This window comes from Argopecten irradians, chromosome 12 (assembly GCF_041381155.1).
Source record: "Argopecten irradians isolate NY chromosome 12, Ai_NY, whole genome shotgun sequence".
Lineage (NCBI taxonomy): Eukaryota > Metazoa > Mollusca > Bivalvia > Pectinida > Pectinidae > Argopecten > Argopecten irradians.
The window spans coordinates 35,298,624-35,312,764 of NC_091145.1; the positions used below are offsets into that span (position 1 = coordinate 35,298,624).

Genomic DNA, 14,141 nt, shown 5'->3' on the forward strand with positions numbered 1-14,141 from the left:
GCATTCGGTGAGAAATCCTGTACATGAATATATGATCAGCAATACTTTCCTGGGAACAACACTACTAACCCTAAAATAGTTAGTTTAGTGTTAATTTAGAATCCCATTTCAAGGAGTTTTTTACCGTACGTAATGAAATGTTGCATATGCTAACATCATTACATATTATTATGTAATTGGAAAAAACTTCTAATGAAATCTTAAATATAAATTATTCCAATAACTTATGAAATATCCTATAACCACTGACATATTCAATAACTACAAATATATTCATTACTCAGTCCATGCACGTATGGGTTTTGCTCAATAGCACTAAGGAGAAGCAATAACAAAATCATTTCTTCCTTTGAGTAAATTTGAAACCAGTAAATGTTGTATTCATTTATGAGTTTATCTTTCATAAAAGACAAATAATTACATACGTTATTCAAATAATAAATTATCGTTATATTATAACAGCCGACATAGCGATTTCAGACAAAGCTTTCTAAAGGCTTGGTCTGATACATTCTGAATCTAAGATCGAATATTAAAATATCTTTCAATAAAAGCCATTAATTTCACGTGATAATCAACAATATTGATTTAATATTAAGCCTACTGAATAACTTTTATACACATCTAAATACCAGTCTCTGCAATCAAATATCTGAGAATACCTGTTTCACCACCTAAACCAGAGGCCTTTCCTAGGAAACCGCGGCTGTGGTTTTAAAAGGTGGAAATTGCACAGGTGAAAACAATTGAATTGTGATTAATTGGAAATCAATCCTTCACTACAAAGTGGAATTGTGTAATCAAGCTATCTGTAATTGTTTTCTTTCATTGCCCTATCCATCACCTGGCCGGACCTGCTTGTTTTATTGGGTGTTTCCATCATTATACCAGCTTATCACCTACAACTATCTCAGTCGGCACAGTCCAGTTAAAACACACATTAAGCTTTATTGCATCTTCTATTATATATAAAGTAGATTACGATTCTCGTGTTCAAACCACCGGTAACGACAACCTGTGTCAATGTTTCTAATCTAGATTATTCAGTTTGGTCCCTGCACAAGCTTATCGTTTCTCTAAATCATCAATCGTGTGCAGATTATTCAGGTAATGCAATTTATATTGGCTTTGACAGGACTGCATATCGGTAGTGGAACAGACTACCCCAGCATGGAAATAAGAGCAATACTAACTCCCATTAACAATTCTGAATAGTAATAACATGCGATGTTAGGATGGGTTTCAAGCTATTTCAAGAGTACAGGGACATCGAGGTAAAAATCAATGTAAAATCACATATTGATTATATCAGCATCTAAAGTCCTTATTCGGTCCAGATAAGGTTTCAAAGGTTACATCTAAACAAATACATGTACAATGATAGAACCTAAAACATAATTACATATAATTTGCAAGTAGTTATGATTATAGTTATCATTTTATTTTTGTGATATCACACCTCAGCAAAGAACAAATCGGTCCTGAATATCCCTTCATGAACACTTTCTAAACACCAGATATGAATGTCCATTCAAAGACAAATACGTCGTCCATCGTAAATCATGACATAGCCAATACCACCGACCAAATGTCTATGTGAAGAAGCTGCTTCATATATATTCTACTCAAACCCTCACTATGTTTAATTAGAAAACGCGTCACGAAAAGACGTTTTCATCATACCAGAAACGTTATACCTGTTGGATAAAGGCTAGTTTAAGTTTTTGTAGAATTTATTCATGTCTCCAAACACGAATGTAATTATTGGTTTGATAGTTAGAAGTAAAATTCCTGTTTTGAAACGTTGCTTTAATGCAAAAAAAGGATCAAAGCTTATTTTCAATTCAATCAACATCATTAATGGAACAGTGGCTATTTGTGTTCATCTACAAAGAAACATGATACAAAGAGAATAGGTGGGTTAGCTTTGTAATCTGTTCAGTGATACACAAAACCACACTCAAGTTTGGTTGGCATTTTATGTTATTTGGCTTCATTGCTACCGGCCATCAGATCACCATTTCTAATTAACATAAATACATTTTCAATAAAGGAAGGTAAAAACAATACAGAAGAAGAGACTAGTTTGTCTACGACCCCTCCCATCTCAAAACATAGGGCTGTGGGTTGTCAGCATATTAGATTAAGGTTAGTGGTTGGCATGTTGGTGGAATGTTGGTGGTAGGGTTAGATAAAGATTTGGTTGATGGTTGGTGGTAGGGTTAGATAAAGATTTGGTTGGAATGTTAGTGGTAGAGTTAGAAAAAGTTTTGGTGGAATGTTGGTGGTAGGGTTAGATTAATAAAATCTTACATGGATCTGTTCACTTCACACACACATGTTTGATTCTTTTTCTCCCAAACTTAGTAGAAAAAATGATGAAATTACACTTGGTTTCCAGCTTTTTCATCGCGCCATGATCGCAGGAACGTCGTTATGCGTCAAAATTGATGACGTCATCTACAATGCGCGCCGCAGTTACGCCACATGTATTGATGACGTCATGTTATTGTCTAGCGCGTGTGAGCTGTCTTACACCCCCCTGTGTAAGATATAGATATCTTTTCCCTAGCAACCACGGGATATCCCTGTGAAGTATGGGAAAAAGGGTTTAGTTGAAATGTTGGTGGTAGGGTTAGATAAAGGTTTGGTTGGAATGTTGGTGGTAGGGTTAGATAAAGGTTTGGTCGGAATGCTGGTTGTAGGGTTAGATAAAGGTTTGGTCGAAGGTTTGTGGTAGGGTTAGATAAAGGTTTGGTTGAAATGTTGGTGGTAGGGTTAGATAAAGATTTGGTTGGAATGTTAGTGAAATGTTGGTCGTAGGGTTAGATAAAGGTTTGGTTGGAATGTTGGTGGTGGGGTTAGATAAAGGTTTGGTTGGAATGTTGGTGGTAGGGTTAGATAAAGGTTTGGTAGGAATGTTGGTGGTAGGGTTAGATAAAGGTTTGGTGGAATGTTGGTGGTAGGGTTAGATAAAGGTTTGGTTGAAATGTTGGTGGTAGGGTTAGATAAAAGTTTGGTAGGAATGTTGGTGGTAGGGTTAGATAAAGATTTGGTTGGAATGTTAGTGAAATGTTGGTCGTAGGGTTAGATAAAGGTTTGGTTGAAATGTTGGTGGTAGGGTTAGATAAAAGTTTGGTAGGAATGTTGGTGGCAGGGTTAGATAAAGGTTTGGTTGGAATGTTGGTGGTAGGGTTAGATAAAGGTTTGGTTGAAATGTTGGTGGTAGGGTTAGATAAAGGTTTGGTTGGAATGTTGGTGGTAGGGTTAGATAAAGGTTTGGTTGGAATGTTGGTGGTAGGGTTAGATAAAGGTTTGGTTGAAATGTTGGTGGTAGGGTTAGATAAAGGTTTGGTAGGAATGTTGGTGGTAGGGTTAGATAAAGGTTTGGTGGAATGTTGGTGGTAGGGTTAGATAAAGGTTTGGTTGAAATGTTGGTGGTAGGGTTAGATAAAAGTTTGGTAGGAATGTTGGTGGTAGGGTTAGATAAAGGTTTGGTTGGAATGTTGGTGGTAGGGTTAGATAAAGGTTTGGTGGAATGTTTGGTGGTGGGTGTTGGTAGGGTTGGTAGGGTTAGATAAAGGTTTGGTTGAAATGTTGGTGGTAGGGTTAGGGTTAGATAAAGATTTGGTTGGAATGTTGGTGAAATGTTGGTGGTAGGGAAAGATAAAGGTTTGGTTGAAATTTTGGTGGTAGGGATAGATAAAGGTTTAGTTGAAATGTTAGTGGTAGGGTTAGATAAAGGTTTGGTAGGACTGTTGGTGGTAGGGTTAGATAAAGGTTTGGTCGGGATGTTGGTGGTAGGGTAAGATAAAGGTTTGGTAGGAATGTTGGTGGTAGGGTTAGATAAAGATTTGGTTGAACTGTTGGTGGTAGGGATAGATAAAGGTTTGGTAGGAATGTTGGTGGTAGGGTTAGATAAAGGTTTGGTAGGACTGTTGGTGGTAGGGTTAGATAAAGGTTTGGTCGGGATGTTGGTGGTAGGGTAAGATAAAGGTTTGGTAGGAATGTTGGTGGTAGGGTTAGATAAAGATTTGGTTGAACTGTTGGTGGTATGGTTAGATAAAGGTTTGGTAGGAATGTTGGTGGTAGGGTTAGATAAAGGTTTGGTTGGAATGTTGGTTGTAGGGTTAGATAAGAATTTGGTTGGAAAGTTGGTGGTAGGGATAGATAGATAAAGGTTTGGTCAGAATGTTGGTGGTAGGGATGTTGTTAAGAGTTGAGTGTATGAGGGTTGCTGACAGGGGTTCTTCCACAGCTCTTAGAGGTCTGTCATGGAATTGGAGTAAGCTGTAATGTTCATATTCATGGCAGTGGCTATGGTTTAGCAATTCAGTCCCTTGCCAACCTTTATAAAGAATACCAACTAATATTACCTGTTTCATTGCTAATACAGTTAAGGCATAACCATCATCACAGGACTGCAATTTGAGTTGGAGGACTATATTTATACAGGTAATTAGTTTGGTTAGATAAAAGGCCCTTGAGAATGTGACTCCAGGTGACTCCAGGTGTCGTTATATTACAGATGTTATTATGTGAGGGAAGTCTGTGTTACCAATACTATAGCCTTAATCAAAACCAGCTCTCATTAGCTATCAATACGAGCCTCATCTCAAACCTGAATACATCTTAATGAAAGAAGAAATTATGGATTTCCTTCATTATGAAAATCTTGAAGGACCAAAAAAAAGTACAGATCACTGGAGAATAGCTGTAATACCACACTACATTATTTTATCTTGTGTCTTCATTTAATCACATTCATGGAAATCAAGATGTTACATGCATCTTTGACCAGTAATCCAACAAAATCCAATACTTAAATTTGACATCCCTTCTTCTTAGAAATAATTTTAGTAAAAGTTTACATTTCAGTCATTGCTTCGAATTATTGTTAACACAAATTTGAATGTTGACGATAATCAAGGGGCCATAACTCCGCCAAATATTGTCTGTTCAAAGTATCATTTAAACTAGATCAAGTCTTGTGGCATTTAAGTTACCAAATAAAGAAAAAGGTTTATATTTGTTTCAATTAACGTACAGAAACGACTGAAAAAGATTATTTTAAAGGGGACATAACTCCACCAAATGTGTCAATGAAATTTGTCGAGCCCTTGAGATATTCAATAAGTTTGAATAAAATTGCTTTGATATGCAGTGAGTAATTGTATGGAAATGAAGTACTATTGACCGATAGACAGACATATTTATATCTCTATTTCAGAGAAAGTATAAAATAAATATGTTTACAGTGATATTTAAAATTATCAGTATACATACAAAGAAACAAAATGGTGAAGAGAGACAGTGCTGGTATTGTACCTTGATATGAACAAGTGGAAAACTGACTGGTGCTACAAAGATAGATGTCGAGGATTTCTCAATTATATCATATAATATGCAGAGTAATTCTCACTGATATAATATGTAGAGGAATTTTCAGTTTTATCATAACATGTCGAGGAATTTTCAGTTATATCATAACATATCGGGGAATTCTCAGTTATATCATCATATGTCGAGGAATTCTCAGTTATTTTATAATATGTCGAGGAATTCACAGTTACATTATAACATGTCGAGGAATTCACAGTTATATTATAATATGTAGAGGAATTCTCAGTTACATTATAACATGTCGAGGAATTCACAGTTATATTATAATATGTCGAGGAATTCTCAGTTACATTATAACATGTCGAGGAATTCTCAGTTACATTATAACATGTCGAGGAATTCACAGTTATATTATAACATGTCGAGGAATTCTCAGTTACATTATAACATGTCGAGGAATTCACAGTTATATTATAACATGTCGAGGAATTCACAGTTATATTATAACATGTCGAGGAATTCTCAGTTACATTATAACATGTCCAGGAATTCTCAGTTACATTATAACATGTCGAGGAATTCACAGTTATATTATAATATGTAGAGGAATTCTCAGTTACATTATAACATGTCGAGGAATTCTCAGTTACATTATAACATGTCGAGGAATTCACAGTTACATTATAACATGTCGAGGAATTCACAGTTACATTATAACATGTCGAGGAATTCACAGTTATATTATAACATGTAGAGGAATTCTCAGTTACATTATAACATGTCGAGGAATTCTCAGTTACATTATAACATGTCGAGGAATTCACAGTTACATTATAACATGTCGAGGAATTCACAGTTATATTATAACATGTAGAGGAATTCTCAGTTACATTATAACATGTCGAGGAATTCACAGTTACATTATAACATGTCGAGGAATTCACAGTTACATTATAACATGTCGAGGAATTCACAGTTATATTATAACATGTCGAGGAATTCTCAGTTATATTATAATATGTCGAGGAATTCTCAGTTACATTATAATATGTCGAGGAATTCTCAGTTACATTATAACATGTCGAGGAATTCTCAGTTACATTATAATATGTCGAGGAATTCTCAGTTACATTATAATATGTTGAGGAATTCACAGTTACATTCATAAGTTACATTATAACATGTCGAGGAATTCACAGTTATATTATAACATGTAGAGGAATTCACAGTTATATTATAACATGTCGAGGAATTCACAGTTATATTATAATATGTTGAGGAATTCTCAGTTACATTATAACATGTCGAGGAATTCACAGTTACATTATAACATGTCGAGGAATTCTCAGTTACATTATAACATGTCGAGGAATTCTCAGTTACATTATAACATGTCGAGGAATTCACAGTTATATTATAACATGTCGAGGAATTCTCAGTTACATTATAACATGTCGAGGAATTCACAGTTATATTATAATATGTTGAGGAATTCTCAGTTATTTTATAATATGTCGAGGAATTCTCAGTTACCGGTATATTGTAATATGACAATGTCGTGAGTCTTTAACTCAATCTGATATTGCTTTGATACATGTATATTTACCATCACCATCTGTAGATAGTTTTCAAAATCACACGAACAAGACAAAGTGAGTATAAAAATTGAATAAAAAATATAAAAGACAAACTGAAAAAAACAAGCCCAAAATGTAGACAAAATTACAAATCTGTAATGTTTGTCCAGATATATTAATCAGTCTTTTTATTATAATAATCATCTGTTCCTAAGGGTAGATATTGATTTTGAACAAAAAATCAATATCTACCAGCAAGGACAGATAACACTGTAATATAGAAATACAAAACAAGTGTACATAATGTACATTATAATGTAGTAGTTATACACACATATTTTCCTTTTCAATAATTCACTGAAAAGTATCCAGTATCTTTTAAAAACTTCCATCTAAAGAAATGTACGTATGATACATTGAAGTCAACAAACAAGATAGGATATTACAATGGTTAAGAGAAAATCAGATATCACTTCACAAAGAAGAAAATAAAATAAAGAAGAAACCAAAAGTCCACTGTCACAGCAGATATCAAACATGAACGGCGTAACTTACGAGATTTCATATCACTCCATGGAGTTCTAGAATAAAATTCAAATCACAAATCATATCATTGCTGTCTTAATGTAATAACAAGATGTATAAATGCTATAAATGAATGAATCAAATGAACTTAAAACCTTTGTTAAATGGTCAGATTAAGCCAAAGTCCACATACTTTGGATACATGCTGAAAACAAGGAGATAACAAAGCACATTGAAAATTAAAGTTCATATTATTGTCACCATATTGATTGTAGTTAGACAGTTATCCTGTATGATATAACAACTAGTGGATTAATCTCAGAGCCTTATAATATACATAATTATCAATAGATCAATCATGCACTGAACGATCCATCAAACAATTCATCACGGGGTTTGATTTCAGAGAATGCCATGCAGCATGCAAAAACAGGATGTCTCCATTTTATGATGCTGTTATCATAACTACAGAGGCAGGTATTGTTAATGAGAAATCTCTTTTAACCCAGAGGATATCTGAGTTCATTGAACTGTATCTTCAAACAGGTGTAATTAGTTGTGTACAGGTATACATGTATATATTGGTGTACATGTACTGGTATTCTCTATAGCTTCATCTTATAAGACTACCATATAGTCAGTCTACAATAGAAATTGTCTCAAACACTTTTATGAAGGATTGTTTATAACTGCTGTGTCTGATATAACTCAATTAATTTCAATTAGATCAACCTCTAGTTTTTTCAGTCTAAATTCACTGATTTTTACACAAAATCTGAACGAATCATGGGATATCAAAATTTGGTACTCATGGAATACAACCATATTTCCCAATCATTATGGAAAAAAGACTACTTTTCCTTATGTTGTGTTTTTTTTGTGTTTTTTTTTTGTTATATACTTATACCCAATGGGTTTTTTATTAGCTTTTTGTGGTAACTATATAAATAATGTGTTAAGTTTGTGGTGAATATCTTGTATCAATTATTCTGTTGCATATTACAGTGCTTGCTCTCTTGCGAGTAAATATCCATGCATTGAGACATCATCATTTTGTGAACAAATCCAAAGTCATTTTCACTGAAAAGTATGATGTTGTGGTCACAAGCACATGAAACAACAATCTATACATGTACCTACCCACAAGGGCAGATAACTCTAATATGCAAACATGAATATAATGAGTTTTTTCATTTTTAAAATCAATTTGTGATTTATAATTAATTTTCAATTATTGTGACAAATTATCATTAGATATGAGAAATTTCATCATCCATTAGAAATGAGTTATATTTTACTATTAATTGTGCTAACTTTTCATTAAATGAGTTAAATGATGCAGCGTTTTATTTAAGTAAATGTTGTGTATTACTGGTAGATGTCATTAATACTTACCATCATCACCCCTACAGTTATGTCGACATGGTGTAAGGGGGTATCTTTACCCCCAATCTAGAATAGTGTGTTCAATATTATATCATTGCTTAAGTACAAACAATTTTAGGTTAAGGAATTCCTTAAAGTTAAGGAATGTTTATAAAATTGGGCCCAGGGGATATTGATCAGAATGTTTCTAGTCAAAACCTCTCATCTTTATACATCAATTAACTTTTAATCACATGCTCTATGTCACAATATGGTGTCCAATACCAAAAGCTTAGAACACAACAAACATGATAGAAACCTTAATATAATTTGTATATATATATATCACTACGCATTTTATAGAATATATTAATAGAACCTAAGAGTTTTACAACATATGAACAAACTGAAAAGAAACAACCTCAAGAATTCTTCCCCATGCTTGTTTGATACCCATGTCCTCATGCATATAGACTTACCATTCATCCTGTAGCATACACATAACAAGTTAAAAATATTACATTTATACTAACAACATTTATTTGTGTGATAGAATGGTAGGTTTCAATAATACTGTGAACATGCAAATAAAACTAGCTGTTCTAAAAGTTCATCATGTGATTCTATAAAAAGACATCATTGTATGTCATATACTACATGGAAATGGAATAAACAATATGCATTCTTTTTCTGAATCCTAATATATGACACTAAACTACATGTATAAAGTTTAATGTTAATGTCCTAAGTACTTCTTTACTAAATCTAAATCATAATACCATACTGTAGTCGCTTTTTCATATGGGTCAATATTCACTCTAACTGGTATTGGTATATTAATATCATAACTGGCAAAGTGAATTACAGACAATGTATTCAGGATGAAAATCTATCTAGCTGCAGGTAAAACTAATATTTTTGATCACATTCTCTACTCAGTATGGGATCAGATTCCGTCCTCTTTACTCACCGGAGATTCCGCGATAGGGTTGGGACTACGAGATCTTTCCCTTCGAGCCTGTACCCTCTGTTTCAACATCTCCATCTGACGAGTTTTCTCATCCTGTAGAGAAAGTAGTATACATTTATACAAATAATAAAGGTAGATAACTAAAAAATAGCCAACCTTTAACGGGGAATGTGGTGAAATTCTTAGCAAGGAAACATAAACAAGGTACATATATATCAAATACAGTCATTTTTGGTAAATTTTGAACTCGACCTTTGTCACGGAAAAAACTTGTATCATATCTGTGTTTTCCGTCTTTGCATATTACAGAGTTTACTCCCTTGCCGGTAGGTATCGATTGTTACGTCATTATTTTTTAGTGCAATTTACGTCGTTTTCTCCAATATGTATGACGTTACGCTCGCAAACACATGACGTGAAAATCAATACCTACCCGCAAGGGCAGATAACTCTGTAATATGCAAATACGGAATAGACACACCCTGACAATATAAAGAGGTGATTAGTATGATCACAGAAGGAGCTGTAATCACCATATAAAAATACAAAGGTTCAGAACTTTAATTAGTTAATGACTTAAATTTCCTGACATCAGGATGAACTTTCTCTTATTCTTTATAAACATACACTGAATTAACAAATTTGATAATGTCTTTAGAACTTGCTCAATTTGAATACTCGGATAGCTTGCAGTCTTGTTATTCTAATATATTACAAAATTTGAAGGAAAATATTACCTCTTTACTCTTCTGGTAAGTTGATTTGTTTCTTTCTCCAATTTCAAACAAGTGTTGAGCTTCTTCTTTACGCTTTCCTTTCCTGAGTTCGAGACGTCTTTGGAGCTGATTGTAAATATAAAGGCACGTTATCATTCATATTTTTCTTCCTTTAATACAGAGTTATGACTATCACTACCCATACAACATCAAAAGTTCATATCATACAATTTAGATCCTTGATCACTTTCTCTGAACTGCTGTATTCTGTATACATCATCAGTAATCAAATCTCTTCTCTGATATCTATGTCCAGGGCCCAGTTTCAGAAACATTCCTTAATCATAAGGAATTCCTCACCTTAACAAGAGGCCCATGGGCCTTAACGGTCACCTGAGTTCGGAAACAGAATGAAACAAAAACATATAAACATTACATATTGGCGCATCAGGCCCTTGAAGTGAGTCAGTGGTTTTATAAATTTGCATTTTTAATCTATGAAGATTATTTGGTTCCATCAAATCTGTGAATTCAGAAGAAGATTTTTGAAATTTTAGCCATTTTGACCCCTTTTGGTCCTGCCCCTTGGCTCCTGGGGGTCGGCCAACATCGATATGGATATGGTGTTAAAATGCTATTTCAGACTAATTATTCTAAACCAGTTTGACTTATTTCCTATTAAAACTGAGCAAATAATGTTCATTAATGTAATTTTCCTATACAAACTATAGTAAATTTGACCCCATCCCCAGGGGAAAATCTGATATCCCAGGGCCATGACATTCACACTTTTTGTAAAGGTCCTTAAGAGGAAGATTATCTGGTTCCATCAAATCTGTGAATTCAGAAGAGAATTTTTGAAATTTGGCCATTTTGAACCTTTTTGGCCCTGCCCTTTGGCCCCCAGGAGTTGGCCAACACCAATATGGATATGATGTTAACATGCTAGCTATCACAGGCTAATAATTTGAACTCAGTTTGACTCATTTTCATTTGAAAACCAAGTAAAGAATGTTCACAAATGTATTTTCCCTATATAAACTACAGTAAATTTGACCCCATCCCCAGGATCATATAACTCACAATTTTTGTAAAGGACCTTAGACCTTTCCATCTATGAAGAGTATTTGATTCTGCAACATCTGTGAGTGGAGAAGAAGATTTTTGAAATTTTAGCCAATTTTACCCTTTTCGGCCCCTTCCACAGCCCCCTGGGGATGGGGGTCATTTATTTCATAATTTTGATTGGCCTTATGCCTTAGAAGGTTTGTTTAGAATTTCAATGAAATTGCTTCAGCGGTTTTAGAGAAGAAATCGAAAACGTAATTTGTTTACGAGCACATGCATGATGACGGACAAAAGGAGATTAGAATAGGTCACTTGAGACTTCGTCTCAGGTGACCTAAAAATCTCCATTTGAAAACATAAGAGAAGTTAGAAAAAAAACTATAAATTTTAGAAATTTTCTTCTGTTAGTAAAGTTTTCCAATGGGAAATTTTAAGTTAAAGAATTGTTCTAAGTTAAGGAATGCTTGTGAAACTTGGCCCTGATTGTGAGTTTTCAGGACAACATATTGGTGATCGAATTATTATACGTCCAATATACTTCCATTCTTTGTTTATATGTGCAAGTTATTCACTTTATGAACAGAAATTTCTGAAGAAATCTTATTGATAAGTGATTTCAAGTCCTGATTCATCTACATACATTCAACATACATTAAAGACTAGTAAATATAAAACTAAGATCTTTTTACCATTTCCTCCTGTTGTCGCTGTGTGTCTGTAATCTTTTTATGTAGACTGGTCTGTTCTCGTACAAGTTTGGACACCACAGCATTCTTCTCTTCATCTGTAACATTGACGTCGACCACCGTTTTCTCCCTTGTCATCCGGAATGGAGGTGGCATCTTCAATGTAACAAACCACACATATAAATACAGTCTATCTAACAATCGTTTTCACAATTTTGTAGACCAAATTATTCCTGAATAACAGAAATTTTACTTTTTGATAATAATGACTTTGTAAGTTACAATAATTGAAGATGTAAATGCTGTCATTTGAGAGACCACAACGAAAGCAGCAAATTTAATTGTATGCCTTATGGAATTGACTGTGCAATCTGGCCTAGATAAGTAGTCAATGATTCAGGATGGCAGACTTACGACTTTAGAGTCGACGGTAGTGGGTCGTGAAGAGGCCATACTGGACGGTGTAGATGGTGGCCTCTCTTCTTCCTTGGCTTCCTCGGCCTTTCTCTTCCTCTCCAAACGTCTCGCCTCTAACCTCTCCTGGAGCTGTGGGCAGAAGGAATTCACTTTGTTTAATTTGTTTTATGCAATGTGAGGCCAACATATATGTTCAGCCTTAATGAAGACCATTGTCAACTATAGTTGACTGGATTTTACCCTCAAGACCATTGTCAACTATAGTTGACTGGATTTTACCCTCAATCTCCCCCATTGTCAACTATAATTGACTGGATTTTATCCTCAATCTCCCCCATTGTCAACTATAATTGACTGGATTTTACCCTCAATCTCCCCCCATTGTCAACTATAGTCGACAAGATTTTACCTTTCCTCTTCCCCATTGTCAACTATAGTCGACAAGATTTTACCTTCCTCTTCCCATTGTCAACTATAGTCGACAAGATTTTCCTCTTCCCCATTGTCAACTATAGTCGACAAGATTTTACCTTTCCTCTTCCCCATTGTCAACTATAGTCGACAAGATTTTACCTTTCCCTCTTCCCCATTGTCAACTAAAGTCGACAAGATTTTACCCTTCCTCTTCCCATTGTCAACTTGATTTTACCCTTCCTCTTCCCCATTGCCAACGAAAGTCGACAAGATTTTACCCTTCCTCTTCCCCATTGTCAACTATAGTCGACAAGATTTTACCCTTCCTCTTTCCCATTGTCAACTATAGTCGACAAGATTTTACCCTCCCTCTTCCCCAATGTTGACTATAGTCGACAAAATTTTACCCTCCCTCTTCCCCAATGTTGACTATAGTCGACAAAATTTAACCCTTCCTCTTCCCCATTGTCAAGGAAAGTCGACAAGATTTTACCCTCCCTCTCCCCATTGTCAACTATAGTCGACTGGATTTTACCCTCCCTCTTCACCAATGTTGACTATAGTCAACAGGATTTAACCCTTCCTCTTTCCCATTGTCAACTATAGTTGACAAGATTTTACACTCCCTATTCTCCATTTTCATCTAAAGTCGACAAGATTTTACCCTCCCTCTTCCCCACTGTTGACTATAGTCGACAAGATTTAACCCTTCCTCTTCCCCAATGTCAACTAAAGTCAACAAGATTTTACCCTCCCTCTTCCCCAATGTTGATTATAGTCGACAAAATTTAACCCTTCCTCTTCCCCATTGTTGACTTTAGTTGACAGGATTTAACCCTTCCTCTTCCCCAGTGTCAACTAAAGTCGACAAGATTTTACCCTCCCTCTTCCCAATGTTGACTATAGTCGACAAGATTTAACCCTTCCTCTTCCCCATTATCAACTTTAGTCTATAAGATTTAACCCTTCCTTTTCCCCATTGTTGACTATTGTCAACAAGATCTAACCTTTCCTATTCCCTGTTGTCTGCTTAAGTCATCAGGTTTTTAACCTCCCTCTT

General features: G+C 34.7%; 1 protein-coding gene across 5 annotated transcripts in view; it reads right to left on the reverse strand.

Annotated features, from left to right (window-relative positions):
* Positions 1 to 14,141, reverse strand: part of LOC138304775 (trichohyalin-like) — a 95,152-nt gene that overhangs the window by 3,991 nt on the left and 77,020 nt on the right. For 3 of the 5 annotated variants that reach the window (XM_069245039.1, XM_069245040.1, XM_069245038.1), the window contains 5 exons: positions 12,665 to 12,796; positions 12,254 to 12,406; positions 10,518 to 10,622; positions 9,781 to 9,873; positions 8,841 to 8,897 (listed from right to left, as the gene is read on the reverse strand). In XM_069245039.1, the coding sequence (XP_069101140.1) occupies positions 8,841 to 8,897; positions 9,781 to 9,873; positions 10,518 to 10,622; positions 12,254 to 12,406; positions 12,665 to 12,796 (540 nt within the window). Of the gene's footprint in view, positions 1 to 7,475; positions 7,502 to 8,840; positions 8,898 to 9,780; positions 9,874 to 10,517; positions 10,623 to 12,253; positions 12,407 to 12,664; positions 12,797 to 14,141 lie in introns of all 5 variants that reach the window. The other 2 variants (XM_069245043.1, XM_069245041.1) reach the window with 2 other exon arrangements.